General features: G+C 47.2%; 3 protein-coding genes across 30 annotated transcripts in view; all 3 read right to left on the bottom strand.

The window, feature by feature from the left end:
* SYNJ1 (synaptojanin 1) overlaps window positions 1–3,526 on the bottom strand; it is a 48,634-nt gene extending 45,108 nt beyond the window's left edge. For all 16 annotated transcript variants that reach the window (XM_027902983.1, XM_027902987.1, XM_027902988.1 and 13 more), the window contains exons 1-2: window positions 3,472–3,526; window positions 1,946–2,091 (exon numbers count right to left, since the gene is read on the bottom strand). In XM_027902983.1, the coding sequence (XP_027758784.1) occupies window positions 1,946–2,069 (124 nt within the window). In that variant the 5' untranslated portion in view covers window positions 2,070–2,091; window positions 3,472–3,526. The remainder of the gene's footprint in view (window positions 1–1,945; window positions 2,092–3,471) is intronic.
* A 3,266-nt stretch (window positions 3,527–6,792) lies between these two features.
* UCP3 (uncoupling protein 3) lies at window positions 6,793–9,317 on the bottom strand. 2 transcript variants are annotated; one of them, XM_027903001.1, is made up of 7 exons: window positions 9,285–9,317; window positions 8,847–8,985; window positions 8,484–8,694; window positions 7,975–8,172; window positions 7,722–7,823; window positions 7,387–7,567; window positions 6,793–7,230 (listed from the first exon to the last, which is right to left on the bottom strand). In XM_027903001.1, exons 2-7 carry the CDS (start codon window positions 8,970–8,972, stop codon window positions 7,125–7,127), a joined length of 924 nt encoding a protein of 307 aa, XP_027758802.1. In that variant the 5' UTR covers window positions 8,973–8,985; window positions 9,285–9,317; the 3' UTR covers window positions 6,793–7,124. The 2 variants fall into 2 exon arrangements, with proteins under 2 accessions (XP_027758802.1, XP_027758801.1); XM_027903000.1 differs by lacking the exon at window positions 9,285–9,317 and having other exon boundaries at window positions 8,847–9,157.
* A 1,305-nt stretch (window positions 9,318–10,622) lies between these two features.
* The window catches only part of C2CD3 (C2 calcium dependent domain containing 3), a 40,075-nt gene continuing 23,830 nt past the window's right edge, over window positions 10,623–26,867 (bottom strand). For 8 of the 12 annotated variants that reach the window (XM_027902978.1, XM_027902970.1, XM_027902973.1 and 5 more), the window contains 10 exons: window positions 25,886–26,197; window positions 24,466–24,604; window positions 23,736–23,800; window positions 22,793–22,998; window positions 21,982–22,082; window positions 20,993–21,169; window positions 19,994–20,211; window positions 17,651–18,635; window positions 16,945–17,047; window positions 10,623–11,320 (listed from right to left, as the gene is read on the bottom strand). In XM_027902978.1, coding sequence (XP_027758779.1) covers window positions 11,183–11,320; window positions 16,945–17,047; window positions 17,651–18,635; window positions 19,994–20,211; window positions 20,993–21,169; window positions 21,982–22,082; window positions 22,793–22,998; window positions 23,736–23,800; window positions 24,466–24,604; window positions 25,886–26,197 — 2,444 coding nt within the window. In that variant the 3' untranslated portion in view covers window positions 10,623–11,182. The remainder of the gene's footprint in view (window positions 11,321–16,944; window positions 17,048–17,650; window positions 18,636–19,993; window positions 20,212–20,992; window positions 21,170–21,981; window positions 22,083–22,792; window positions 22,999–23,735; window positions 23,801–24,465; window positions 24,605–25,885; window positions 26,198–26,867) is intronic. The other 4 variants (XM_027902976.1, XM_027902977.1, XM_027902979.1 and 1 more) reach the window with 3 other exon arrangements.

Genomic DNA, 26,867 nt, shown 5'->3' with positions numbered 1-26,867 from the left:
TATCTATTGACACAGACTGTACAAACATATTGGAAATCTTCCCCAAGGAACAGTTTTTCATTATTTTGTCTTTTATTTGTACCAATAACCTGAAGTTTGTAAGGCTACAGACTGGAATCTTCAGGCTGGGTTCTGTGGCATGGCAAGAGAGGTGGAGAAGTAGCAATTTACAAATCTTCCCTGAGCACTAATAATTGTACTCATTTAAATAAGTATATAAAAAAAATTATACCAGACAGGAACAGCAAGCAGAAAAAGAGGGGAAAAAAATTCTGAGCTAAGGACCTCCTGGGCTTTTTCTGCTGTCAGTTTAAGATTGTGATCTTCCAACCACTAGCAAAAGTTGCAGTACCTAAAGAATCTAGGGAATTAAACACAAATTAAATAGAGAGAATGAAAACAAAATGCCACTGCTAAATATTCATTGGGAGACTGTGCCCATGTGCCAGACAGAAAAAGAGCAAGCAGCTTCCTGATTAAGGTTACTGAAAACAATATTCAGAGTAACTACTTCCAGCTGAGTAGGAACGTTTGCTATGCTGTAACCTACCAATTAGAATTTCAAGGACAGCATCTTACAGATTAATAACATCCTATCACTAAGTACAGAACAAAAGGGGAGAGAGGATTTCAAGCTTCCTTCAGGTCCTGCTTTCTTGGTTTGGAAACAAACTGAGGCACAGAAGAGGGCAAGAACTTGGAAACCATTTTTAATTTTTAGGGAAGAGAGATTATCCAGGTGCCTGCAAGTATATCCCAGCATAAAAAGCAACTGACTTGCTGCCCTTTTCGAGTGTAACTTTCAGGAATAAATAATTTTTCATCCACTGGCCCTTAAGCAGCTTAAGCATGTTCCCCAGTTACTAAATACATGCTAAAATAACATTTAACACAAATCTTCAAAACACTTCAGGGCTTGCACTAACCCTGCTCAGTAGCTTTATGGCTGGACACTTACTCCCAGTCCACACCACACAGTTCCTTGCCTTGTCAATACTACTACTAAAGCCAAGGAGATTCTTAAATACATAGTAGGAGGAATCCGCATCAGAAAAAAAAAAAAAAAAGATAATTACAAAAACAGGAGAAAAACACCCTTTTTTCTTCACCTAGACCATCACACAGTCAGAGCTACCATGTCAGTCACTGCCAGGCCTCTTACAGGTACCAGCTGAAGAAAAAATTACTTTCTATAAAAGAGTCAAAACCAAGCTTAGAAACCCTGTTCAACCAGGTGCTCTGACTTCCTGAAGAATAGTAACCAAATGATATTTTAAAACCCTATGTATAGGCTTCATGATTCTCATTTGCACTTCTCAGTGTCTGTCAAAAAAAAAAAAAGGGGGGGGAGGGGGGAGAATTTAAGGGAAATATTTCATACATTTATCACTTAAAACATGTAAAAATAACTTTGCAATGCAAGACACCTTGCTCCAGATATTACTCATTTTATTACAAGACAAATCAATACAGAGTCTCAAGATGGATTAAAAATACAGGGACAAAATAAAGATAAAAATCAAAAAGCCATCAAAAATGATACAAAATGAGATAAAACCAGATTATGATGACGTAACATTTAAGAATATAGAATTTTTTATTATGAAATACAACACAGAATTAGCTTGTCAATGATTCATCACAAATTCAAAAGAAAGTTGTTCAGAAGCAAAGAAATAAGCAGATATTGTTGGAAGCAATTAGAAGAAAATTTAGTGGACATGAAAATATACATGCATGATGAAATGCAATTAACCGTGTAAAACTCTCAACAGATGAAGGCAAGAAAATATCTCTCTTTCTTTTCCCATTTAAATCAGAAGCCTCTCCATTAGCAAATAGGAAAACAGAACAGTTGCTTCTTGATATTCCACAAATAAACAGCTTACACCATGTCAAGTCTGCCACCTTTCTACACTGTAGTTATCAAAACAGATGGACTTACAGAGCACAGCCACAGCTCCGGATTCAAACATGAGACATTCCTCTCTGTTCCTGGTTTCCACGATCACACTGAAGGGAAGCGGATCCAGCTTCTGATAGACACGGTATCCTTTACTGAAAGCCATTTTGCTCGGATCACAGGCAGCCCTGTCCAACACAAGATGATGTTTGTGAGTGAAACCTCCCTGTGCTTCCAGATACCTCCTGCAAAGCAGGTCTGACCCGTGTCCTTCCTGGGGATTTTACGTCTTTATCAAACAACAACAACAAAAAGACCTGCTCCCTCTTTCTACCTCATGAGACTTATTTTATCTCATGTTCCAAAACAAACGTAAGGACTATCTAAAGACGACATAACAAGGTTTCAAAACCAGACTTACTCAGAGAAACATCTTAAAAATTTTTAACAGCTTCTTGGAGACAACGAGAATTTCATGGAATCCCAGACTGGTTTGGGACATTAAAGCCCATCCAGTTCCACCCCCTGCCATGGGCAGGGACACCTTCCACTAGACCAGGTTGCTCCAAGCTCTGTCCATCTGGCCCTGAACTCTTACAGAGATGGAGCAGCCACAGCTTCTCTGGGCAATCTGTGCCAGGGCCTCCCCACCCTCACAGGGAAGAATCTCTTCCCAATATCTCATCTAAACCTAGTCTCCCTCACTTTATAGCAATTTTTTTTTCAATCTGAGTTTAAAGCAATTTTTTTCACAACACTTACTAAATAGAATTTCTTCTTAGGAAAAAACCCAAGAAAAAGAAGCTTTTCCAGTCACCACCAATATGGAAGGAAGAGTGGCAAGTACATTAATCATAAACTAATGCCTAAAGCAGAGGGGTAGAAGCCTGGGCAGGCCTCAATTTTTTGTATCTATTTTACTAATTCTGACCTTGTACAGGAAGATGATATATTTAAAACACTCAAGCCACCAAAACATTTTAAAAGATTTTACAAAAGCATTAACCTATTTTCGTTGGGGTTTTTTTTCTTTTTTTTTTTTTCTCCCCCCCTCTTTTTTAACAGAAAGCAGGGTTTGGTTCGGATTTAAACCCTGCCCTGCAGTGGCTGAAACATCGCAGTGCCACAGCAGTGACGCTGCCCGTCAGCCGCAGGGGCGAGACCTTAAAAACAATAAACGATTCAAAAAAGCAGACAACCCACGCAGTAAGAAACTAAACAAACGCCAGAGCAGCGAGATTTCCAAGGGCTGAAGGTCAGGAAACACACAGCGAAGGAGGATCGCTCCCGAACGGCACACGCCGGGGTTTGCGCCCTCCCGTCCCGGCGGCTCCGTGACCTCCAGGGCGGGCACGCAATTCACTGTTCGGGGCAAAGAGCCTCGGGGCCACCAGCCTGGGGCCGAGCCGGGCCGCCACATCCCCGGGCACATCCCCGGCGCGGCGCGGGCAGCGCCCGCTCCATCTTGCCTGGCGCCCCCGCCCGACCCCCTCGCCCCCGGCCCCTCGGCCCCCCCGGTCCCCGGCGCCGGCCGCAGCCCGCGGCCCCGGCGGTGCCGCCCCGCTCACCGTCGGCCGCCGCCCGCCCGCCCCGCCCGGTGCCGCCGAGCCGGCGGGAGCCGCTTCCTCCCGGCCCCGCGTCCCTTCCGCACTGCGCAGCCCGCCCCGGAAGGCGGGGGGCGGGCACGGCGCGGAGGGGCGGGTGGGGAAGCGCGGCCAGGCGGTGAAAGCGAGCGGCCCCGGGCCCCGCCGAGTGATTATTGCAAGGAGCAAAACCCCAGGGCCGGGTTCGGGGGCGGCCCTATGGGCTGGGACGCGGCGCTGTGTAAAGGGCACCGGGCACACGGCTGTGAGGGCGGGCGCTCCGAGTGCCCCGGGTCGGTCCTGAGCTGGGAGGGACCCACTGGGATCGTCGAAGTCCGACTGCTGGTCCTGCACAGGACGCCCCAGCAATCCCACTGTCACTGAAAACAGAAGTGAAACCCTCCAACGCTACCTTTTAAGTGTTGGTGAGCCGGGCATTTACTTTATTCTGGCCAGAAACAGGTAGCAAATCATTCCAGCTACCTATGTCCATTTCAAGACTTTTCATGTATTTATACATTTTAGCAAATAAATTAATGTTCATTGGTTTTAAGTTATACAATTCTCTTCATTTGATTAGTATTCTATCCTTCACTGGCTAATTTTGATCCTCATACTTTGGTCCTCCCATCATTTTCCTTAGACAGGCAGTCTCCAACTTTCAGGCTGTTACGTCTTTGTTATTGCCCTCTGTGTCTTCTGGATACTCCAACACGTCTTTGAAGGACCATAACTTTAAGATCCCAGGTGTTAAATCCTCAACTCCCTCAAGCTTTGTTTATTGAAGCTTATTACAGTTTCAATAGCTTCAATCCAGAAAAACTGAAAGCTTTGGTGATTTAAAGATCAAATCGACAAGAGTCTGTAAGAGGAAAAGAACTCAGCTACCTGCTACCATTAATTAAAATTTTGGGAAAGTTTCCAACAATTCGCCCCTTTGAAAGTGATCTTAAGTATTTCTTTTAAGATTATTTCCACTTCACTGAGTATTTAGCAAGACTTAAGACACTAAAATACAATAACCGCTATTAACAATTTCCAACAAGAGCGATCTCTGGATGCATTAAATTTTGGAGCCCAGATTCAAATTTCAATGTTGGCCTCCTGAAAGTGGATGACAGTGAAGGAAAGCACCTACACCAGCATTGGTGGTGCAGATCAGAGGATGCCCAGGGAAGGTGAAGGGAAGCACTTTCAGTCTGGCAGAGTCCAGAGTGTCCACTACAGCTCCGTAGAGTAAAACGGGCCAGGGCAAAAACAGTTCCTGGATTAGCCCTTCTCATTGCAGCCTTTCAACTACACGCTATACCCTGGGGCTCTGCTCCTTCCTTTTCACATAGATGGACTCTCACCTTCTCTTGCACTTATCACATGTCTCACTTGCTAACCCTAAGGAGTCCAGCAGCCGAGCCCATGCCTGCTCTTTCCCTGTGCAGTGCAATGTGGGGTGTGTACAGTTTCAAGGCTGCAAGCGGAAAGTGACTGTCACTTAATTAGGAGTGCCTTGAAATTTGCAATTAGAAGGGGTAGGTCAGCAAAAGCTTTCTCTCTTGGCACACTTCTCTTTTTTGGGCCGTAGCTGGAAACTGCTCAGTTTTGATCTAGGCTGGGAGATTATTCAGAGTTTTGATGGTAGGAATAGGTGAGAAAGTGCAGTGCAGCCATGTGTTTGGAATAGTTCTTTGGTTTCTGGAAAGAGTAAAATCAGCTGTGAGTTTTCCTTCTCGGACATCTGGTGTGGGCTCAGCTGCTGGACTCTTTACAGTGGTTAGCAAGTGAGATCTGTGAGAGCGAAGAGAAGGTGAGTGTCTATCTGTGGGAAAAGGAAAGTACCTAGGCCCATTATCTCAGTATAATGAGACAGAAATGTCTGTTAAGGAAGGCAGGATAGGAGAAAAACCAAGCTCTTCCAAGTAATTACAACTTTGAAATTAAGAGGCTCCAGTAGAAAAGGTGTGGAAAAGAAAATAACAGCTATTTAATAAAGAATATGTATATATATAGGTATCACCACAAAATAGGTCCTCAGGACCTCTGAGGAGGTGTCCAGGCACTGGGCCGAGGTAAAACTGGGACCTCCCTTGTGGCTCAAAGAAGCCAAAAATGACCTGGCTGAAGAAAAAAAATTAATCCAGAGACCCTCTCTCTACACCCAGGGGAAAAGTAAAGTGCAGTCCCCAGAAAAAAACCACCTCACCTCCCTCTACAGTCCCCCAAAGCCATTATAAACTGAATCTGGGTGGGATTGCAGGGATTGACCTTAGGTAAATGTTTGATCCACCGTGTTCATTAAAGATGTTGAAATAGTTTTGCTGGGATGCAGTTAGGATTCCAAAAATCAGGAATCATGCTGCTTCTGGTATGTTTAAGGAGACAAGAAGGGAGAACACTCCCACGGGAAGATAAACTCACTCACTGACCCTGAAATAAAGGAATATTCACTTTAAAAATTAAAAGATATTTCTATAAAACGGTATTTTGCTGATGGAGATTTTTCAATGAATCTTCTGATCCCAGCATTTCTCTGTGTTGGGGTAAGAACTGGATTCTTATCTTTAAACCTGTGAAGATTTAACTGCTTGATTCTGAATCATCATCATGTTGTCAGGGACAGAAACCCATATTTTGTATCTTCATTCCAGGAAACGCTCATACCGACTTGTAGATTGAGGTCCCCTCTGAGCAGCTGCAAGGTTTCTTTCACTTCGGGTAAGGCTCGGCAGTGGATGTGGAAAGCTTCAAAACCCTGTCCTAATTATTGCCACGCTCATTGATAACCTGTGACGACCTTTGGCAGCCTGGCTACCTTTGGATTCAGGTAGATCCAAAGGGCAGGGACGAGCTGGAGGCGCGGGACGGCAGGAAACGGGGGAGCTCCGGCGTGCGGGAACGGGGATGCGGCAAATCCAAGCCCGCAGGTTCTCAGGCAAGCAGAGCCGGCGGGAGCGCCCGCATCCAGCCCGCAGCCGAGGGAAGCGAAGGGCGGAAACGGCTGCGCTTTTATTCCTTCAGTTCTCACGCGGTTCCCGCAGGATCTCAGTTCCAGGGGTTCCCCCCGGCCCGCCCCGTCCGCTCGGGAGCGGCACCCCGGGCACGGCGCAGCCCCGTCCCCAGGCGGTTGCTGGGGTTTGGGGGGGCTGCTGAGCCCCGCCTTGCGCCGCTCTCAGCGAGAGCCCCCTCACGGTGGCATGGGGAAAACACGAGAGAATTTAAACTATAACAGCTGGTGTTGGTGACTGTGACAGGCCTGAATAATTAGAGGTTAATGGGGAACTATTCAGTGCGCCAGAAGCGAGAGAGAAAATTAGCTTGATCAGACCCCATAGGGGTGGTTTATTGGAAGTGCCAGTAAGGAATAACAGGAATTGCCACAGCCCCCATCCTTCAGCTTGGTCCCACCTACCCACATCACTGTCCCTGGGAAGTGCTGCTCTTCCCAGCTGGAAAACCTAGAAACATTTCTTTTCTTACTTCCTAAAACTCCTCTCTGGAAACTTTTACTCTCCCATGTTTCTCCTCAAACAGCACAGTTTCTCCTTCCGTCTCTCCAGAAGTGGCATTGCTGCTCCCTGGCGTTTCCACAATTAATATAATTGATGCTGAGCCTCTCTGGGATTGTGAGAGGGGCCAGAGTGGGATCAGGCCAGGGCTGGCCGTGCCAGCACCGCCGCACGCTGCAGCTGCTCGTAGGACACAAACATGACCACATTCCAGGAACCCAACCGCAGGAAGGATGGGATGAAGCTGTATGGGGAAAAGCAACACTGGAGAGGATGACCCAGGGACATCCCCATCCCCAAAGCCCTGCACGTGGGTTTGGGTATCTGGAGTTCAGTGCTGCGCGTCCACGTGGCCGTCACAGCGAGTTTGTGGGCGTTCAGGGGGGTGTTCCCAACTCACCCCTTGTAGAGGCCGGCGAGGCCATCCTGCATGAGCAGGGCCAGGAGGCAGCTCAGGGCATTCCGGTACTGCCCAGGGCTGGCGTTCATGTACCGCGTCTTCACCACATCTACTGGTGATGCCACCACCGTGGCGCAGAACCCAGCACCGAAAGCAGCCACAAAGTGGCATGGAACGTTGTCTAAAGGCGGGGAAGAACCAGGGTTGTGGGGACAGGGAAGGCCCTGCCCGGGTCCCCCATGCCCGGGATGTTGTCTAAAGGCAGGCAAGAGCTGGGGTTGGACATTGTGGGGACAGGGAAGGCCCTGGCAGTGTTCCCCCCATGCCGTTCTCACCTGCCATGAGCCGTGTCCGCAGCAGCACATCCTTGAGGAGGTCGTAGGTGACGAGCTCCCCGCAGTTGATGATGGCATTGCGGGCAATGTTGGGCAGAGTTCCTGGGTAGGGGGGAGGGTGGCATTGTGAGTGGGGATCACAGCTCCTCCTGGAGAACCCTGTGTGGGTGCCCCAGCTATGATGTCCCTAACCTTGTCCCCCTCCTCATCCCCATTTCCATTTTTATTCCCATCCCATCCCTTTCCCCCGTACCTCTCCAGAGCCCGCGGACCCCCTCCTCCCTGGCGATGGTGCGATAGGCATCCACGGTGCCGCTGTACCGGCGGGCACCGTCCAGCATTGCCCCGCTGGCTTGGAACCGGACCTTGACCACATCGGTGGGCTGGGCACAGGCCACAGCCACGGCCCCCGTGGTGCAGCCTGCCAGGAGCCGCGCGGCCAGGCCTGTGTCTGGAGAGAGCAGGTGCTGGGATCCCCGGCCCTGCGGGAACCCCCAAGCCCGTGGGGACCCCGGGGCAAGGGGGACCCTGGACCTGCAGGGACCCTCAGCCCTGTGGGCACCCTGGGCTATGGGGGGACCCTGGGGCAAGTGGGGTCCCCTGGGCTTCACCAAGGGTCATCTTGGCAGTTTGTGCCCCTCTCCCCCCTCCCCCAAGGGGATTGCTCATCCTGAAGTGGGCTGTGCCCCTCCAGGTAGGTAGGGTGGGGTTGTGCACTGGGATGGGGGAGTGCAGGGTTGTTTGGACCGCCTGAATACTCACTCTCGGCACCCTTAGGGGTGTAGAGCTGCTTCACAGAGTCATAGAGCCCAATGCGGATGGAGGCGAAGCTCATCTGGCGCTGCAGCCCGGCTGCCAACCCGCTGTACAGGCTGCGGGGTCCCTCCATCCTCACCATGGTGCTCAGTGTCCCCAAAACACCCCGGTACTCCACCGAGCTGATGGTCCGGGGGATCCTCACCTCACCCTGGATCTGCAGGGTGCCAACCCTGTCACCACCTCTTCTGCTCCCCTCCGAATGCCCCCAGCTCTGGGGTGGAGCTGGCGGGGGGGGGGGGGGGGGCTCCCATTGTCGCTGTATGTTCCCTCTGCCCGTGGGACTCTGGGGGGCCCGGCGGGTCATACCTGCAGCCGCACTTTGGCGGTGTCCAGGGGGAAGGTGCAGAGGTCAGCGATGCATCCGGCCATCCCCGCACTGACGAACTTCATGGCGGTGGTTGGGGGCACCTCGGGGGGCTTCAGACCCACCATGGTGGCAGAGGGGCTGGAGGGAGGGGAGGGGTTTGTGGAGGATCCGGGATGCTGCGACGGATGGGGCTTCACGCAGGTTTGGTGACGGAGGTGATGATGTGCTGTGGTGGTTTCCGCTGGCTTGGGACAACCCAAAAACCATATGCTGCCCTGTTTCCTCGCTTGCATCCCCCGGGGAAGCTGAGGCACGGGGCTTCCTTGCTCAGCATGGGATTCACCAATTCCCACCCTTCCCTATCCCACCCCAGCCATAATTGCTCAGTAAGAGCTTCTCCCCCAGGGTGACCGTCTGTGTTCCCCCCATGGCCTCACCGTAGGGACCCCGGCACCGCTTCCTGGCTCCTGCCTTGCTCAGGCAGCACCCTGAGAGCCGACTCCTTGGCCCCACCCTTATATAGCACCCAGGATGACATTCCAGCAGCCACAGATCGGGTGACAGGGAAACTGAGTTCCCCCCGTGGCATTTGCGCTGATGGGATTGGGGTCACCTGGTACCCGTGAGGGGGTTGTTGTTTCAGCCCTCTGCTCACACCCAGGGCTCAGGCACGGGAGGGGGGGGATCCTGCCCAAATCCCCAATGCCCGATGGAGTGATGCTGTGGGGAAGCACCCAGCAATGTCCAGGTGGCCACTGGGACTGCAGGGATTGGGGAGGAATGCCAGGTTTTAACCTAAAAGTGCTCTGGGAAGGATGAGATGCAGAAAACTCTTGCCCAAAAAACCACCATCCCCATGACACCCTTCAGAGCGTGGCTGGGCGCTAAGGCTGAGGCTTCCGGGGAGGACAGGTCTCAGGACAAGAGGCTGGAGGCCAAGGTGGAGTGCAGGAATGCCCCTTTAACTCCAATTTTAAAAACTTCATGTGTTTAACCCTTGGTGTTCCTCAGCACCACACTCAAAAAGCCTGAAGGGATGGGCCACATCCCTATGGATGTGGGAGGAAACTCCACGCTCACACCTGAGCTTGCCTCGCATAAGAGGGACTTTGAGTGGCCCTGATGCCATGAAACCACCTTCACTCCATCCCTTGGGCTCCAGGAAGAAGCTGCCTGGCACTGACACCCCTTTCCAGTTGGCTCCTGCCTTGTTATCCTGCCCGTCTGTGCCGCTGACCTAAACCCAAGAGGAAGGTGCTGTTTACCTCATGCCCGAGGGGTCACCTCCTCTGTGACAGTGTTCCCAGCCCAGCTGGCATCCTGCCTGGGTTTTTTTGGGAATGCAACTGAGAGAAAGCAGCCTGCATGTTACTCCTGTCCCCGCAGGGGACACTGGGCATGTTTACCTTCCATCCTGACCTGGCAAGGGCAGGAGGGAAAGGGGCCAGGATCCCAGGACAAGTTGTGCCAGCAGTGAATTACACATTTAGGGTGTCCCCTGGGAAAAACAACACTACAGAGGGAGGAGGAAAAGGGGATTCTGATCCTTTGGCTCCTTTAAATCCTGAATTCCATGTATTGTTGAAAAGCAGCTTGAACTGGGAGCAACTTGTCCCATGCAGCTGTGCTGCACGGTGATATTGAGTTCCTTGGCAAAGCAGTGACCTTTCCACGTGTGCCCAGCCAGCCCAGCTTCCAGCAGCATTTCTCCACCCTGGAAGCTTGTGCAGAAAGGAGTCCTATTCCCTGTTGAGGGGGACAATTTGCACTAGCTAACAAGAAACCAGGGGAATTTTATTGAAACACAAACACTAGAGGGAGAGCAGTACAAAAATAACTGAGCTCTGTTGGCATCAAAGTCTGTTCTCCAAAAGGTGCAGGACATAAAAATATACAAAAATAATTTAGGATAAAAAAATTTCATCTTTCTAGTCCCCCCCCTTTTGTACACTCAGCAGTGTTTCACAGTGCCCTTGGCCTGTGTTCACACAAGCACTTTGGGCATCTTTAGAAACTGCAAATTGTGCTGCCCACCAGCTATTTTTGAAAGGGTGATTTCACAGGAATACATCCCAAAATTGGACTACGTGGAGAGTTCATGGGTCACCCACAGGGGTGCATCTCCTTGGGGACCTGCCCCTGCAAGACACACGGTCTTGCAGCTCCCTGTGGGTGATCAAAGGCTTTAAGCCCCTCTAATTAGGGGATGCTAATTAACCAATCATTTAGGCAAACTAAAAACAGAGCCTGAAAGGTGTGGCTTCCACCTCCCCTTTACTGGAGGACCCAGCGGCTGGGATCAGGAAGCTCCACTGTGGACAATCTCTTGTGAATGCTATTCCTTCTTGGAGAGCTGAGCTGAGAAGATCCTGGCAATTCTTTGGGCTTCCTCTTCTGAGAGGTTGGGTGTGGGCTTGGGATGATTTGGTCTTCGGTATGGGATGCCCCCTGGCACTGCTCCGCTCCTTCTCTCCTGTGGAGAGAAGGGATCAGGTGTGAGAACTCCGCCAGCATCTGGACTTGGGTTGTGGCAAACCATGGGGAGACCAGTTGGATATACAGGAAAAACCACCACAATGAGAGAGGTCCCAACCCTTAACTCTGAATTTGTGAAGGCCCATCCTCAGGCAAAGCCTCCCTGTGTGAAGCCAAAGGAATGACACTGGTGTAGTCACTGGGATCTGACTCTCTCTGGTGAGATGGGCCAGTGTAATGGACTGATTAAAAGATGGAGCCTGCTTCTCCACTGTCTCGAGCACGGAGCTGAAAAGCCTTGATGGCACAGCCGGGCTGCTGCAGGAGCTGAGCTGCTTGCAAAAGGTCCAGGAGGCACCCAGCAAGCCAGCAGAGGCAGGTAGACCAGTGGAAAAGATAGAAAGTTGTTACAACCAAGAACACGGCCAGGACTTACTCTCCCAAATTAGGTATGCCACGCAGATCTTGCTTGGAGAGTGGGGAAGCAGCCAATGGACACTTGGGGCCCATCCTGGTACCAGGCAACCTTTGCAGGGATACTGGTGAACTGGCCACTGGGCATCCAAGGGTCTGCCACGGGGAGGGTATTTAGGGCCATACCCAGGGAGCTGCTGCTACTCTTACCCTGCAGGTTTGGCTTCCTCCTTGGAGGCTACAAAGCGACTAGGGAAGAAGCCCAGCAGAGATCTACCAGTTTGCAAGCCAGTTACCACCACATCATGGTGGTGGTAACTCCTGTCCACTGTGCTTTTAACAGTTACCCTCAGCTTTTCCTACTTTTCTATCTTCCATCTTTCTCTCTGTTCTTTTGTGTTACAAAATAAAGTTGAATTCTCCTTTTGGGATCCAGCATTTGGCCTCATTTGTGCCTTAATCTCGCTTATAGGAACGTTTTAGAACCTGGTTCCCCCCTGCAGCTAAGCAGATTGGAACAGCCAGGCTCAGCTGAAGGGACCCCAAAAGAACATCCCACAAGAGGAAAACCCCCAGATTAAGCAGTGTCACCTCCTGTGTAGTTTGCTGGCAGCCTCCCAGGAGACTGGCTTTGTCTCAAATGTTCCTGTAGCACTAAAGACAGGTAATTTCAGCTACAAAGAAACTCATGACCCCAGGGAGAGCCAGGCCATGCCTATGAAGCCCCGAGAAAGCCATGATCTGGCTCCAGGAGCTTTTAGAGGATGAAGCTGCGGGGCCAGGAAAGGCTCCTGGAAAGCTGATCCACCAGTCTGGCCTTTCACCTACATCACTGGGCTCCTTCTCTTGAGTCCCAGGAAAGGTCTCTTGAGGTGACCGGCTCCTTCCCAAGAGAAATAGCACCAGGATTCTGTTTTAGCGAGCTCCTCTCTTTGATGTTGAGAGGCAAACGGCTTTTTTAGGAATAAGTGAGTCCTTGTGTTTGGTTACATGTACATTACAGACTCAGGTGACAGTGCGCAGATAAATATACTTTAAACCACTTCCAATTTTATCACACTGAAAACACATACATGGATAATTAGGAGAATCTTTGCTTTGTTCTTGTTTGTTCTTAACAATTCTCCAGGATGATTTTCCTGAAACAAAACTAACGAGCCAAGAGAGGATAAATGCAGACCTGGCAACAGCAGAAGCTTAAAAACCAGCAGAGAGAGCGGCTCTCTGCACAAAGCACCTCTCTTGGTCAGTGCAGGGCTGTCCAGAGAAGACCAGGTCAGTAGCTCATTTTTCCCACGCTGTTTTCTGCCCATGTGTCCATGAACAGCCGAAATAAACAGGAGCAGCTGGAGAACGGCAGTTCCCGGACTCGGTTCTGATCCTGGAGTTCATCACTATGCAGCTCTCTAGAAAATTCCCCAAATCTGCTAATTAACCCTATTTTAGAGGTGCATGAAACTGGACTTCCCACCTCTCACAGTTCCCCTTTTCCATGTGCCACACATATCGTCATGCTCAGCCAGGGATGGAGGGGCAGAACCTCCTGCTTTGTGAGGAAGAGTTGTTTGAGTTGGAAGGGACCTTAAAGATCATCTTGTTCCAACCCCCTGCCCTGGGCAGGGACACCTTCCACCAGACCAAGTTGCTCCAACCTGGCCTTGGACACTTCCAGGAATGGAAACCACGACACAAGAGCAGGTGTTTGATGCTATTTGACGTCATTGAAGGGAAGGAGAGCAGTTTGTTTGCTCACGAAGGCAGTAAACAAGATGTGCTTGAAAAACACGTCACTAGCATGTTGTTTCGGACAGAAGTGGCTAAAATAGACCTCCTCCCATTTTCACACCTCCGTTCCAGTGTGCAGGATTCAGAGGTGTTGGGATGTGTGTATCTATGCCAAGGATGTTCCTAAGGGGAACTGTGAGAAAGGTTTAGCAGCCCTCCTTGCTGCTTTTCTACATGTACAGGTATGAATGAAAATGAGAGAGGTTTAAAAGCACTGTTAGCACTCCCAGCTCGCACAGATGACCCGAATCATGAATCATGGCATTACTGAGGTTAGAAAAGATGCATAAGATCTTCGAGTCCAACCGTTCCCCCAGCATTACCAGAGCCACCACTAACCCATGTGCCCAAGTGCCCCATCCACATAGCTGTTAAATCCCTCCAGGGATGTGGACTCCAGCCTGTGCCGGTGCTGGACAACACTTTTAGGGAAAGAATTTTCCCAATATCCAATCTAAACCTACCCTGGCACAATTTGAGGCCATTTCCTCTCATCCTGTCCCTTGTTCCCTGGGAGCAGAGCCTGACCCCCACCTGGCTCCACCCTCCTGTCAGGGAGTTGGAGAAAGCAACTCTGAGGTCCCCTCTGAGCCTCCTTTTCTCCAGGCTGATTTCCCCCCAGTTCCCTGAGCTGCTTCTGGTGCTCCAGACTCTTCCTCAGCTCCATTGCTCTTTTTTTGGACATCAAACCTCCCTTTGACCCATCAAACAGGCAGTTTCTACCCATCAGTTTTCACCTGCATGTTTTCCAGAGTACACATCCGAAATGTTGTGTTTACACCGTTCCTCACCCCAGGAAAAGGCTCATCCAGACTCCGACCTGAGCACACACAGAGCCCATCCCAGGATTCTCCCTCTCTCTCTCTCTCTCTCTCAGACTTCAAGTGTCTGGTGCTCAGCCAGGAAGCTCCCACATTCCACTGGGAAAGGGACTGTGCACTGAGGATCACGCTTCACTTTTCTTTTTATAGGAATGGCAGTGACACTGAAACCATCTGAGGATTATCCAGGGGCTGGATTAAAGCAAACAGATCCATGAGCAGTTTATAGGTCACAGAGAGGGTAGGGATCGGAGCCAGAGAATATTTCAGGACTGTGGCTCAGTAGGTTTGCTGGTGGTTTTGTTTGTGCCCAGGGATGAAGGAGGGGATGTTAACAGGCTACAGCCTCCCCTGGGAGTTGCACCTATTCCTGCTTTCCAGATAGGAAATCAAGTAGATCCAGCAGATCAAGAAGAAACAACACAACCAAAAAAAGGATGTTTCGGCTGTTGCTGCCGTCGGCGTTTTTAGAACATATAAAACCTGTTACTGTGAATCTGCCCAAGGCTGTATCTAATTCACTCTGAAGGTAAATCTATCTATATAAAAACAAGAATTATTCTGAGTAAAACTGGTTTCTTATCCTTTTGGAATATTCATAGAGGTGAGGGGAGAAAAAAATGAAAAATACTTGGAGCGGGACTTTTGACAAGGGTTGGGAGTGACAGGACAAGAGGGGATGGCTTCCTCCTGCCAGAGGGCAGGGTTAGATGGGATATTGGGAAGAAATTCTTCCCTGTGAGGGTGGCGAGGCACTGTCACAGGTTGTGACACCAGAGAAGCTGTAGATGCTCCATCCCTGGAAGTGTTCAAGGCTGGACAGGGCTTGGAGCAACCTGTTCTAGTGGAAGGAGTCCCTGCCCATGGCAGGGGGGTGAGATTGGATGAGCTTTAAGGTCCCTTCCAACCCAAACTGCTCTGGGATTCCATGAGTCTTTTTCAGGCTGTTTGTTTACCACTCCCAGATAAGATGATGCATTGATTCTCCTCTGTATGACCTACAAAACAAATGCTCTAAGGAACATTTATGACACTGGAAGCAGTTTCCTTGACGAATCAGAACAGAATAAGGCAGGGTCTAATAGCTCTGAACTCATGGAACCCTGTGGTTTAACACTAATACAAGTTTTACTCAAATTCCCTCTCTCTGCAGTTCTGAGCTGAGTGGCTGGAAACACAGCCCTGAAAATGATTAATAATTAGGTAGATTTGCCTATTAGCAAGGCACTGTTTGGAAATAGCTAATCTTAAACTAGCCTAAATCCAGGATTAGCTGCAGCACTTCTCATAAGGTCTGCTGAGACAGGACTCTGTTGTGCCTTGTGCTCCATCAAACACCCTGTGCGAAGACCATTTGCTGCTGCCAATGGTAAAACAGAGTTCAGCAAAACTGCTTTCTCATAGTTTTGGTTCTAACTGGCCTTGGGAACATCAGTTTCTAAACCTGGACTGTTTGGTTTCTGCACAGTTCAGCGAACACTGAGCGTGACAGCACGGCTGCAATCCGAGCTGTTCTCTGAAGATCACCTCTCACTCACGTGGCAGCTGGCAAACACCTCTCCTGGCTTCCCCAGTGCTCCTGCCACCCCTCTCTGGCTTGTCTGACTCCCTGCTTTCCTCCTCTTCCCTCAGGGAGTGATGAAGCAGTGATGAGGTGGGAAGGCTGACAGCATTTTGAGACAAAAACATGGGGACCTGAGGAGGTGCTGCAGCAGCTCAGGCCTCAGCCTGGATCCATGGCCACCTTCCAGGGATCTGAGTTTTGCAGAGCCTCACAAAACGTAGATTTTTTTTTTAACTCTTTTTCTCCCAATCAGACTCAGGCTTCCAGTTCTCGAGGTTCTTCTCTTTCACACTCTGCTCTGAGAGGGGGCAGGAGGATGGATTTTAAAAATGAGAGAGTTAATAATCTTTTCTATAAAGTCACAGACTCACTGAATGGTTTGGTCTGGAAGTGACCTTACAGCTTATCTCATTCCAACCCCCCTGTCATGGGCAAGGACACCTCCCGTTAGAGCAGGTTGCTCCAAGCCCTGTCCAACCTGGCCTTGGACACTTCCAGGGATGGGGCAGCCACAGCTTCTCTGGGCAACCTGTGCCAGGGCCTCCCCACCCTCACAGCCAAGAATTTCCTCCTAATATCCAACTTAAATCTCGTCTAGTTTAAAAGTGTTCCCCCTTATCCCATCACTATCTCCCTGTGTAAGAAGTTGCTTTGCCTCTTTTTTATGAAAAGTACTGAAAATAAGATTAATATATAGACATTGAAATGACTGAGCTGCAGACCTCTTGCAGTAAATAAATATTTATGCACATAAAAAAGTAAAACCTCAGCAAAATGCAGCTTTGCTGCAGGAAGGACAATCACGCCAGTTATTCTGCTATTCCTCGTGTCACAGAACAGCTACTTGATGTCTCTCCAGGAAAGAAAAATGATCCTGACAGAGAGAAAAGGGATCAGGAAGATTCTCCCTGACATGATTTGGAAGCCATCACGTCTAAGCAGAGCGCTGGCAGGCAAAAGAAGAGAGAAGCACTTCTGTTCCTGCTTTAAGGAATGGACTTAAGTTTGACAGTGAAAGAAAGGGCATCCCGTACTTACTTTTGGAACTGTGGAAGGATGAGAAGAAGTGCTGAGCAGTCTCATGGAGGCTTCCATCTCCTGGGGTGGGAGGAAGAAGTTCGGAACGACGACAGGATCAGATCTGAGCAGAGCTGTTAAGGAACAACCTTTGGCAGCGAGTGGTTGCACAGAGCTCCAGATGTGCAATCAGCTTGTTAATGGATCCCAGACAATGAATCTCATTCATTTTAATCAATGTTCTATTGTTCTGAACGCTTGGTTCTCTCACAGAGTGTGGAACACTGACTTGCTTTACAGCCATACTTCACAAATCTGTAGAGCGCTTCATCCTGCAAAAATTCCAAGACTGCTTAGTGGAACTGAGTGCAAGATTTGGGACCTGTGCAAGAAACATTGGGAAGTGTCTTAAAAGCAAACTAAATCACATTTCTTTTCACACAGAAGAAACACAAAAGCTCTAACATATGGAGAAAAACAACATGGGAAAAAAATGCAAGAAGACACACTGGAATTAGCCACAATGAAGATCACAAAATCTACTGGTTAAAAGCAGCAAGAGAGTCATCGCTACATTGAGTGAAACACAAGTAACAGGGTCTTCATTTTCCAGGGAAGAGCTCCACATAGTGAATTTCTCCTTCCTGAGGCCAGGGACAGTCTAAGTAAGCAGGGAGACACGCTCTGGGAATGCAAGGAGTGCTTAAGGAAAGAGTAAAAAGGATACAAAGTGATTTTTGGCTTGGTGGAGTTTTCTGACCCTTCCAGTGGGTCTTCACTGCTGTCATCAGGAAAACTCTCACAGTTTCTTTCCGAGCCAGCTTGGGTCGATACACTCCTATCACAACTCTCATCAGAACCACTTCCTTCCTTGTCATGATGCTCTTCATTTAAATCCTCAGCGTTTTCCTCCTCTCTCCCTGTGGTTTTTGGATTGATCAAACCCATGTCTCCTGGGAATGGCAGTAATTCCTTGGAGCCTTCATGGACTTTGACATTTTTCTTTCTGGGTTCAGAGTTAAATGCTCTGTTCCAGAGGCTCCGTCCAGCAGGTTGAAGAGGCTCCTTGTCTGCTGTTTCCGTGCCGCTGTTGAAGCTTTGGAAGCCTTCCATTGCTTCCCAAGGACTGTTGCCATTCTCACCAACATGGAGGCTCACGGATGGGCTCAGGGCGGTGAGCTGGCTCTGGTTGTCCCCTTGCAGGATGCTGGTGCTGCTGTTTTCCCTTTGGAAAAAACCCACATCCACGGAGTGCTGATCTCCAGGCCTGGAGTCCATGGAATGCTGCTCAGGTCCCTGCCCAGTTTCAGAGATCACACTGGACCAGGGACTCATCCTGTCTGTTATGGTTGTTATGTCATTGAGAGTTTGTGGCTCTATAACATCTTCCTCATATTCCTCTTCACTGTGTGGCTGGGTGGCAAAAGCACCTTCATCTTCCTGGATATAATCCACTGGATGCTCATCTTCAGGAACAATGGGGTCTAGGAGTTCATGCAACATGTGTCTCTCAAACACAGCTCTCCCAGAATTGCAGGGCTGCTGAAGATCACTGGAAATTCTGGGTGGGTCCAACTCCACCTGGCCTTGATGGACTTCCTGCCTGGCTCCTTCCTCCTTCCAGCTGGATGCATCCCCAGCACTCGGCTTCCTGCTGCTGTCTGGATGCACATCAGAAGCTTCTTTGCTATTTTTAGTTATGGTCTGTAAGTCTGGTTAACAAAAAACAGCATCAGTGAACGCATGGAGCAACAATTCAGCTTATAATTGATTTGTTTTGGCTTTCTCCAGATAATCCTATGTGTTCTTCCAAACGAAAAAGGCAAAATACTGGCTCTGGGGAGACTTTAGAGCCCCTTCCAGTGCCTAAAGGGGCTCCAAGAGAGCTAGAGAGGGACTTTGACAGGACAAGGAAGAATGGCTTCCCATTGCCAAAGGGCAGGGTTAGAAGAAATTCTTCCCTGTGAGGGTGGTCAGACCCTGGCACAGGTTGCCCAGAGAAGCTGTGGCTGCCCCATCCCTGGAAGTGTCCAAGACCAGGTTGGATGGGACTTGGAGCAACCTGGTCTAGTGGGAAGTGCCCCTGCCCTTGGCAGGGGGTGGAACTGGATCATCTTTAAGATCTCTTCCAACCCAAACCGTCTGTGATTCTATAATTCTATTATTCTATTGATATTTTGGAGTGGTTAAAACCAGTTTTGACAGTTCACAGCACATGAGAAAATAAAAGGAATAATCTAGACAGGAAAGGTGGATAATCTTTCCACCTTTCCATTCCACAGGTTCCCCAGTTTTATGTACACAGTTGTTACTGATATTTTCCAGCTTCCAGTCAAACTCCCCAACTTGGATCAAACGATAGACAGTGGTTAAGGAAATATTTGTAACACAGAAATTCACTGTTGCTCAGTTGTGGGGGGTAAAATTGTCAGGGCTGCAAACAACAGGACTGTGTTTCCTAACACAGACTCTGGAAAAGGGGATTGGAATTAATCAAACCTATGCAATCCTGAGAATCTCTAGGGGTCTTACAAATTCCTTAAAAAGCCACAGTCATGGGGTTTTTTTTGGTTTCTAGTGAGCAAATCCTATTCATTGCTTGCATCTTCTGAGAAATGAGTTTACCAGTGTTAAGAAAAATGGGAAACTATTCTGAGGCAAGTCCTGCTTCAAGGGAATGGTGGAGGACATTTGGGAAAGAAGAAGGAAGAGTCTGAGGCAGACTGTAGAGAAGAGCATGTAAAGAAGCAGAAAAACAATTACTAAGGATAAGAAGGGAAATAAAAAGAGCAAAACTTGGAGAACGAAGAGAAAAAAAAAAAAAAGAGAAGTTTAAGGTGGTGATACAAGAACAGCAAATCCTGGCATAAAAGGTTAAAACTCCATCTCTTGAAAGTGATGCTTCTCTGTAGGGAGCCACAGGCAGAAAAAGCATGGAGTAACTTTTCCACCGGCAGCAACTGTAGCTCTGAGCTACAGTTTATTCTCTATTCTGATAAATTCTCTTAAAAGCATCAGCTTTTAAATTGATTTCCATATCATTTTGCTACTCACAACAACAACAACTTACCATTGATTAGGCTGCTGACCTGAGACACCAACTGACTGGATTTTTCCAAAAGATGGCATCCTTTGGGATCCAATTCTCTGCTCATGGAGCCCTGGTGGTCCCTCTCCTGCTCCTTATGGCTTGGTTTGGATGTGTTGCCGTAACTGAAGTCAGGAAAAGACCTGGTCAGCTTCTGGCTGAAGTACCTTTGAACCTCATCCAGCTCACTCAAGTTTTTTCTGGAAGCAGTGGTAAGAAATTTGGTAAGAATGGGATAAAAAAAGCCTGTGGCAAATGGGTTTTAGTTGTATCTTTCTAGGCAACAGCATGTAAATATGCAAATACAAGATGAAAGGTTATTGAAAAAGAGAAAAGTTGGTAAATGTTGAAATTGCTCAAAGTAAGAGGATGACACCCATGAACAAATCCTGAATTAGTCACGAAACTTAGGCTGGAAGTTGAAAAAAAGAGCTAGTTTTAAACTTATTTAATCAAAGTAGTTGGATTTGAGATGACCTTCCAACAAGTCATAAAGTCAAGAATATTAATTGATTTTGTGTCTGAGCTTGATAAAAATCTGAGGAGTCCTACCTGCATAAGATCCAGGGATTTTAAGATACATTGCTTATGGTAGCAGGGGTAAGGATGAAACACCTCAGAAAGTCTCTTTCAGTCCTATATTCCTACAGACTTTAATATTCTTCCAAATTTATACCTGATTTAAACCTAGAATATAGTCAGCAGAAAAGTGCTTCTAGCAAAGAGAAAAGTATCGTGTTGGGAAAGGGAAGCCTGCTCCACACGCCATAAAAATGCTTACAGGTTATCTTTGTAAAAACCAGGTCAGGGGACTAGCGGCTTCATGGCGTGTGTTGGGTGACAGGACAGATAAATCCAGGCACTCCCTCCCAGTTTGGAAATGCTGCTGTTGCTGTTTCGCTCCAATCCTTCAAAATGGGATCCTTCACTTCCAAGCTCTGCTCTGCAAACCCAAGCCTCGGCATTGCCTTGTCATTTTACCTGAGGGCTGTGAGGAGAACGGTGCGCGATGATGACGGCGATGCCGAGTCCAGCCTGGCTGCCCGGCGCGCGTTCCCTTCCTGCTGCAGGGATTCATGGAATCTGCGCACATTCTGCATGTGCTCTTCGTGGCGAGGCGTGTGTGTTCCAGGCGTGCTAATCCTGCTGGAAACAGCCCTGTGTTCAACACCAAAATCCAGCTGAAATCTCTAATTGTGAAGAGTCCGCCAACTAAGAATATCCAGTGCCTTGAAATCCATTAAAGAGCCACCGTGGATGAAATTAATTCTTTCAAATGTCTACGGGAATGGCATTTGCTGTTTCAGATTTACACCAAAATGAAGTTAATGGTGTGGCTGGGAATCATCCATGCCCACTGACAGCTCCCACACTAGCTCAGGTCCCATAACGGTGGAACCACGGTCCCTCTAAACTTCAAAGATACATATGGGAAAAGGATCACCTTTGTAGGCTTATTAAGCAAATCATGAATTAAAACACCCTCTCACTAGTTAAATATATTTGGTGCTTGTTTTAAGGGACAGAAAGCAGGAATTACTGCAGGATGTCCGACAGGCTTACTCCTGGAATATGTAATGCTACAGCATTTTACCAGCTGTCATTAACTGGTCAGGGGCAGAATTTATGGCAAAATAAAGGGGATATATCAGGAATACTCTCTTCTAACTTAGTACAAATAAAAGCAAAGACAAACATAACCAGAGCCTGGAAGAAGAACCTGCCAGTTTTAGGAATGACATCATGTAAATCCTAATTTACAAGGGTGTAAATGAAAATATCAGCGAGAAGAAAGAGAACATCTGGGTTGTGCCAAAAGGAGCCCATTCCAGGATTGCAATCTCCTGTGCTGCCCTCACACTGGGAAGGGGAATTTCCTCTAGTTTTTAAGAGCAAGACCTTTGACAGGGTTTGCCTTTTTCATCTGAGCCCTGAAAATAATCAAAAAGGTTGATGGTCTGTGGACTCACCGCTCTCGAGTAGGAACAGTCAGTTCCTTTGACAAGGAATTCAGCATCTGCTTGGAAAAGTTTGCAGCATTCCCAGGAGATAGTAGAAAGCTTGCCTTCCCCTAGAATGAAGAGGAACACTGTATATGAGTCTTCCACAGCAGGAAAAGAAGAGAAATTAAAACATTATGTTGCTGAACTAACAAAACCTCACGTTTTCTAAATAGCTTTAAATTTTCAGTGGATTTTCCAGCACTGGGCCAAAGTACCATTTCACAACACACTGATTTCAGACACTTTTGTTAATTCCTCCCATGTATCAAAGGAAACTGATGAAAAGTAGGATAGGGGCTCCATTACATGTGTATAACACACCTCAGTCTATCTGGAAAGTCCAAAGAATAAAGAGAAACCCAGAAGAAATGGCAAATCTTTCAGAAAAAGAGATTCCTGCCAGATTAGAAATGAAAGGCTGAATTTATGGTCTGTTTTTGGCCATCAGCTGCCACCCAAAGCAGCAAACAGAACAGAACAACGCCAGACTCCCAGACATCCAGAATCACACTATTTAGATTATTATCCTAAAAAAAGTTCCAAATAACAGAGTGAAGCCACTGGGAATGTTCATGACTTGGTTTGAGTGCTGTAAGTAGTGTTGGAGTGCAGCTGCCATGGAAACATGGAGTACAATTCCTAAGGAATTAAGTGGTTCTGATACATTTACACAGACTATTGGCCATGAGAGTGTGAATTTGCTCAGAAACCTGGAGACTCGATGATAATTAGGAGGAATCTGATTAAATGTGAGAGGGGAGGAAATGGAAGCACTTACAGAAGAACTTTCCGGCTGGGTTCGGGCCCTGGCCTGTCTTTCTTCTTTGAGGTGATTTATGTTTTGGAGAGGGGAAATTGCTACTTTAATCTGCCCTCGGCACTGCCCACTGAAATCTGTGATGTTGTACCACCCACACACGAGCTGGAAGCCAGAAAGGAGAGGGGAAAGGTCCACGGATGCAAATCCAATCACTCGCTCTGTCTCTGGAGAAGGAGGATGTAAAACATGGATTCATGGAAATGAAGCATTTTCAGGAATGCTAAAACACAGTCAGCTATACAGCCCTTACATTGTGCCTTGGAAATAGACCCAATCTGCAGAACAACCAGTTCTATCCAAGAAGAGGATATTATTTGGTTATCTTAGTTACATTCAGCTAAAATGTCCCTGCAGAACCAGTGAAAGCCCAGGGAAGGGAGAGGGATTGGCAGGAGTATCACTGTAAACACACATTACTCTGGATGATACAGAAAGGCTGAGGAAGTTTATTTTGGAAGCAAAAATCAGGCAGCTGAACTTTAGTATTAAAAAAAAAGAAATAAAAGCATTTGGTTACAACTGGTTGCGCTTCAACCAACTGCAGAGACAACAAACAGCATGTTTGAAGAGACAGTAAAGAACAGAGTAAAGAGTTTCTTTGACAGAAAAAACACAGTAAAGAATTTCCTTCAGTAGGAAAATCCAACCTCTAAAATACTGTCAAAATAAAAGCTGAAAGAATACAAACAAAGCAAACCTTGTAAGATGATTAATGGGGAGAAGGAGGATGCCAAGGGCCAGAAAATCAGTAGGTATTTATCTCTAGCATTCTTTTAATGTAAGTTAAAAAAATTATGATTCTAGTCTTTGATTTATTTATTTTCCTTGAATTAAATACAAGTAACCCAAGGAAAGGGATGCAGAGAAGACACTCCTCTCAATACTGTACTGCAAACTTTACCAGCTTTGTGCCACACTTTGAAGACCAAGGTTTGCTGTGGATCCAGCAGAAGCTCTTTGGATAACCTGTTAAGAACAAAAATCATAATATTTTTTGCAAAACAGGAAAAAGAACAAGTACAGTAAGATACCCCTGGAGTTTCAGTGCCACTGTATCTACCCAGTTTCTTTCTGGACTGATAGGGGCAGGAACAAAACAAACCCCCAAATTATTGAGCCCTCAAAGCATAACTGTCTTTACTTGGTTTGAGCTTCTGCTTATTTCCCTCTCCTCACGCTTGCTGCACATTTAAAAGACAGGACAATAAAACCATGAAGGAGCAGAAATATGCCTAGCTCATGACTCAACAACACAGTGACAGCAAAGCACTGGGGTCATGGCTGAAAGTTGTAATGTTTGAGGTTCATTTCTGGAAATTAAAAAAACCCAAGCTGAAAACTGAAGTGTCAAATTGTAGAACAGTTTTATGTTGTTTGAAGCAATTCAGGTATTAGAAATGCTGGAAGAGCCACTAAGTTGGAAACACAGGTTTAGTCCTGAATATTCCTGAATATGTTTGACTTGATCTGCTGAGGGCTAGAGTAAGGTGTCCCTGCCCATGGCAGGGAATGGAACTTGATGAGCTTTAATGCTCCTTCCAACCCAAACCTGCAATTCCATGACACATCCTTTTCACACTTGGCCTGGCTCTCAGATCCAGGGTGTTTCTGTGTGAGTTCCCATCTCTTACCTGGCTTGTTCCTGGAAGTCCCAGACTGGTGAGTCTGTATTTTCTATTACTGGAGTGGTTATTGGAGCATCTGCACCAGCAACAGCAAACGATACGCAGCTACTGGGGGCTGTAACTTCCCGTTCTGTCAAAGGACTTCCTAAAATTACACAGAATTAAATAAAAATTGTTTTGTAATAGTAATAATAAAAAAAAAATCTAAAGACAGTTCAGCCATTAAAATTAGACAATCAGCAAAGAAATCCACCATCTAGAAAATACTTCTTTCCACAGGTGGAGCCAAAAGCCCTTTATGTTTACAATGGGAGCAAATATTACATGAACATTTACAGAGCAGAAACTGGAATACTTGAGGGAGAAATGGAAAAACCATTTGCCCAAGATCATATGAGAGGTCAGAGGCAAAGCTAGGAATAAAATCCAGGTCCACAGTACCCTATTCCAGTGCCCACAGAGCTATTCTCTGTGCTGAGCCACCCATTTGGCAATAATAAGGAACAAAATTTCTTCTTAAAACCAGCTTATATTTGTTTCAGTGTATTCATTGCCTCTCAGTTAGTTACTTCCAAAAATCCCCTAAAATGATAAGTTGAAGGCAGAAATATTGCAGTATTTCTGCAATATTCAGAAGAAACCTCCTTTATCTCACCAAAAACTTTGCGGTACCAAACAACGTCACATCAGTTTCCCAAAGATTATGAATTCCAGAAGATTCCAGAATCATTACAAAAAAATCCATCTGTAGGGCTCAGAATCTTTTGGAATTACACACACTTAAATCATGGCTTATATTTGACTTTTACTTGTGTTCTCAGGGGCAAAAAGCTGAATTTTCAATTCATATCATATTCATGGCATATCACCTGGAGGGTGAAACAGTGGATCCTAACAGAGATGTTTCCAGCAAACTCACCTAGATCAGTTCCTTACTCCTATTTGTATTTTGGCCCAAGGTGAAGGGCAGAGCCCCTGATGCATTTGAAAGGGGTTAACCCATCTTGAACAAAGAGATTCCTTTACAGACCAGGGAAAAGGCTCCATAAACCTATGAATTCCCCAACTACTGCACATCAAATCCCAAATATTACCTGCCAGGAAGGAATATTTTAATATACTCAGCCTAAATTTCAAAGCAAAGAGCAATGTTAGAGGAGTCTCAGGGTTTAGTTATTCAGATAATGCTTAACTTCAGAATTCAGCTGTCATGTGTAACAGGAGACATTATGTTACTTATATTTTTAATTGTGTTAATGGAGACAGGCTGAATAGTTTAATCTCCTGCTTTTTACACAGTGATTGGGGCTGCAAGTTCCAAATTTTGCTGGAGTATGAACAGATCCCAGAGGAAAAGAAAGAAAGAAAGAAAGAAACAAATAAAAGAAACAAAAAAGAAAATAAAAAAGGGGGGTGGTGATATTACCTTTTAAACTCAGATGCATTGCTCTTTCTACAAAGATATTGACAGCAACTGTGTTTTCCAGAAACATCACATCTTCTTCCTGTGGTTTGCCATTGGTGATTCCTGGACGTACAATATCCAGCTGCTGATTTTCAGGGACCTGCTGGTTCAGGTCAGGGTTTTTCCCTGTGCCTTCATCCTCACTGCTGCTGCATTCCTGGGCGCAGGGAATTCTGCTGGGCAGAGCAGCAGGAGCGGGAGCGAGGCTGACGTGGACACGCACGGCGGCTCCTGCCAGATCTGCAGCGTTGCATCTGAACAACGGGTACACCCCTGCAGGAGAATCCACAACCAACCAGCTGAACAAGCCAAAGGAAAAGCAGGAGCTTGGGAAACAGCTGGTACAGTTCACTACAGCGGAGATATCACAGTAGCCCAGCAGAAGGAATTTTGATTTTCAGCGTAATCTCTATGTGAGGTGTCGCCCAGAAGGATCGGCTTTTCCCCCTCACAGCTCAGATTACTCTTTTAAAGCACATCAACTCCCTGAGAGTCCTGGGAATAGTGACTCTGCATAATTTTATATACATCTATGGAGAATACAACACACCCAGAATAAAAACTTGTTTTAACTTTTGCTCCTTCTCCCTTCCCTGAGTATATCTCCAAGAAGAGCCAATGACCTGTCCACAAATCTACCTGGTGGATGATGGGTACCATAAAGCCATAAGCTAAAACACAAGTTCCACCTCAACATGAGGAAGAACTTCTTTCCATAGAGGATGGCAGAGCACTGGAACAGTTGCCCAGGGAGGGCGTGGAGTCTCCCTTTCTGAAGACATTCCAAACCCACCTGGGTTCCTATGTCACCTGTTCCAGGTGACCCTGCCTTGGCAGGGGGGTTGGACAGGATGATCTCCAGAGGTCCCTTCCAACCCTGACTATTCTGGAATTCTATGCAGGACAAAGCAAAGCTGTGAACATTTTGCTTAAAGTGACTAGA

The sequence above is a fragment of the Empidonax traillii genome, unplaced genomic scaffold (genome assembly GCF_003031625.1).
Source record: "Empidonax traillii isolate 1590-97213 ecotype Southwest subspecies unplaced genomic scaffold, ASM303162v1 scaffold924:size238212, whole genome shotgun sequence".
Classification (NCBI taxonomy): Eukaryota; Metazoa; Chordata; class Aves; order Passeriformes; family Tyrannidae; genus Empidonax; species Empidonax traillii.
The sequence above is the reverse complement of the archived record's forward strand: the minus strand, read 5'-3'. Positions and strand labels throughout refer to the sequence as shown.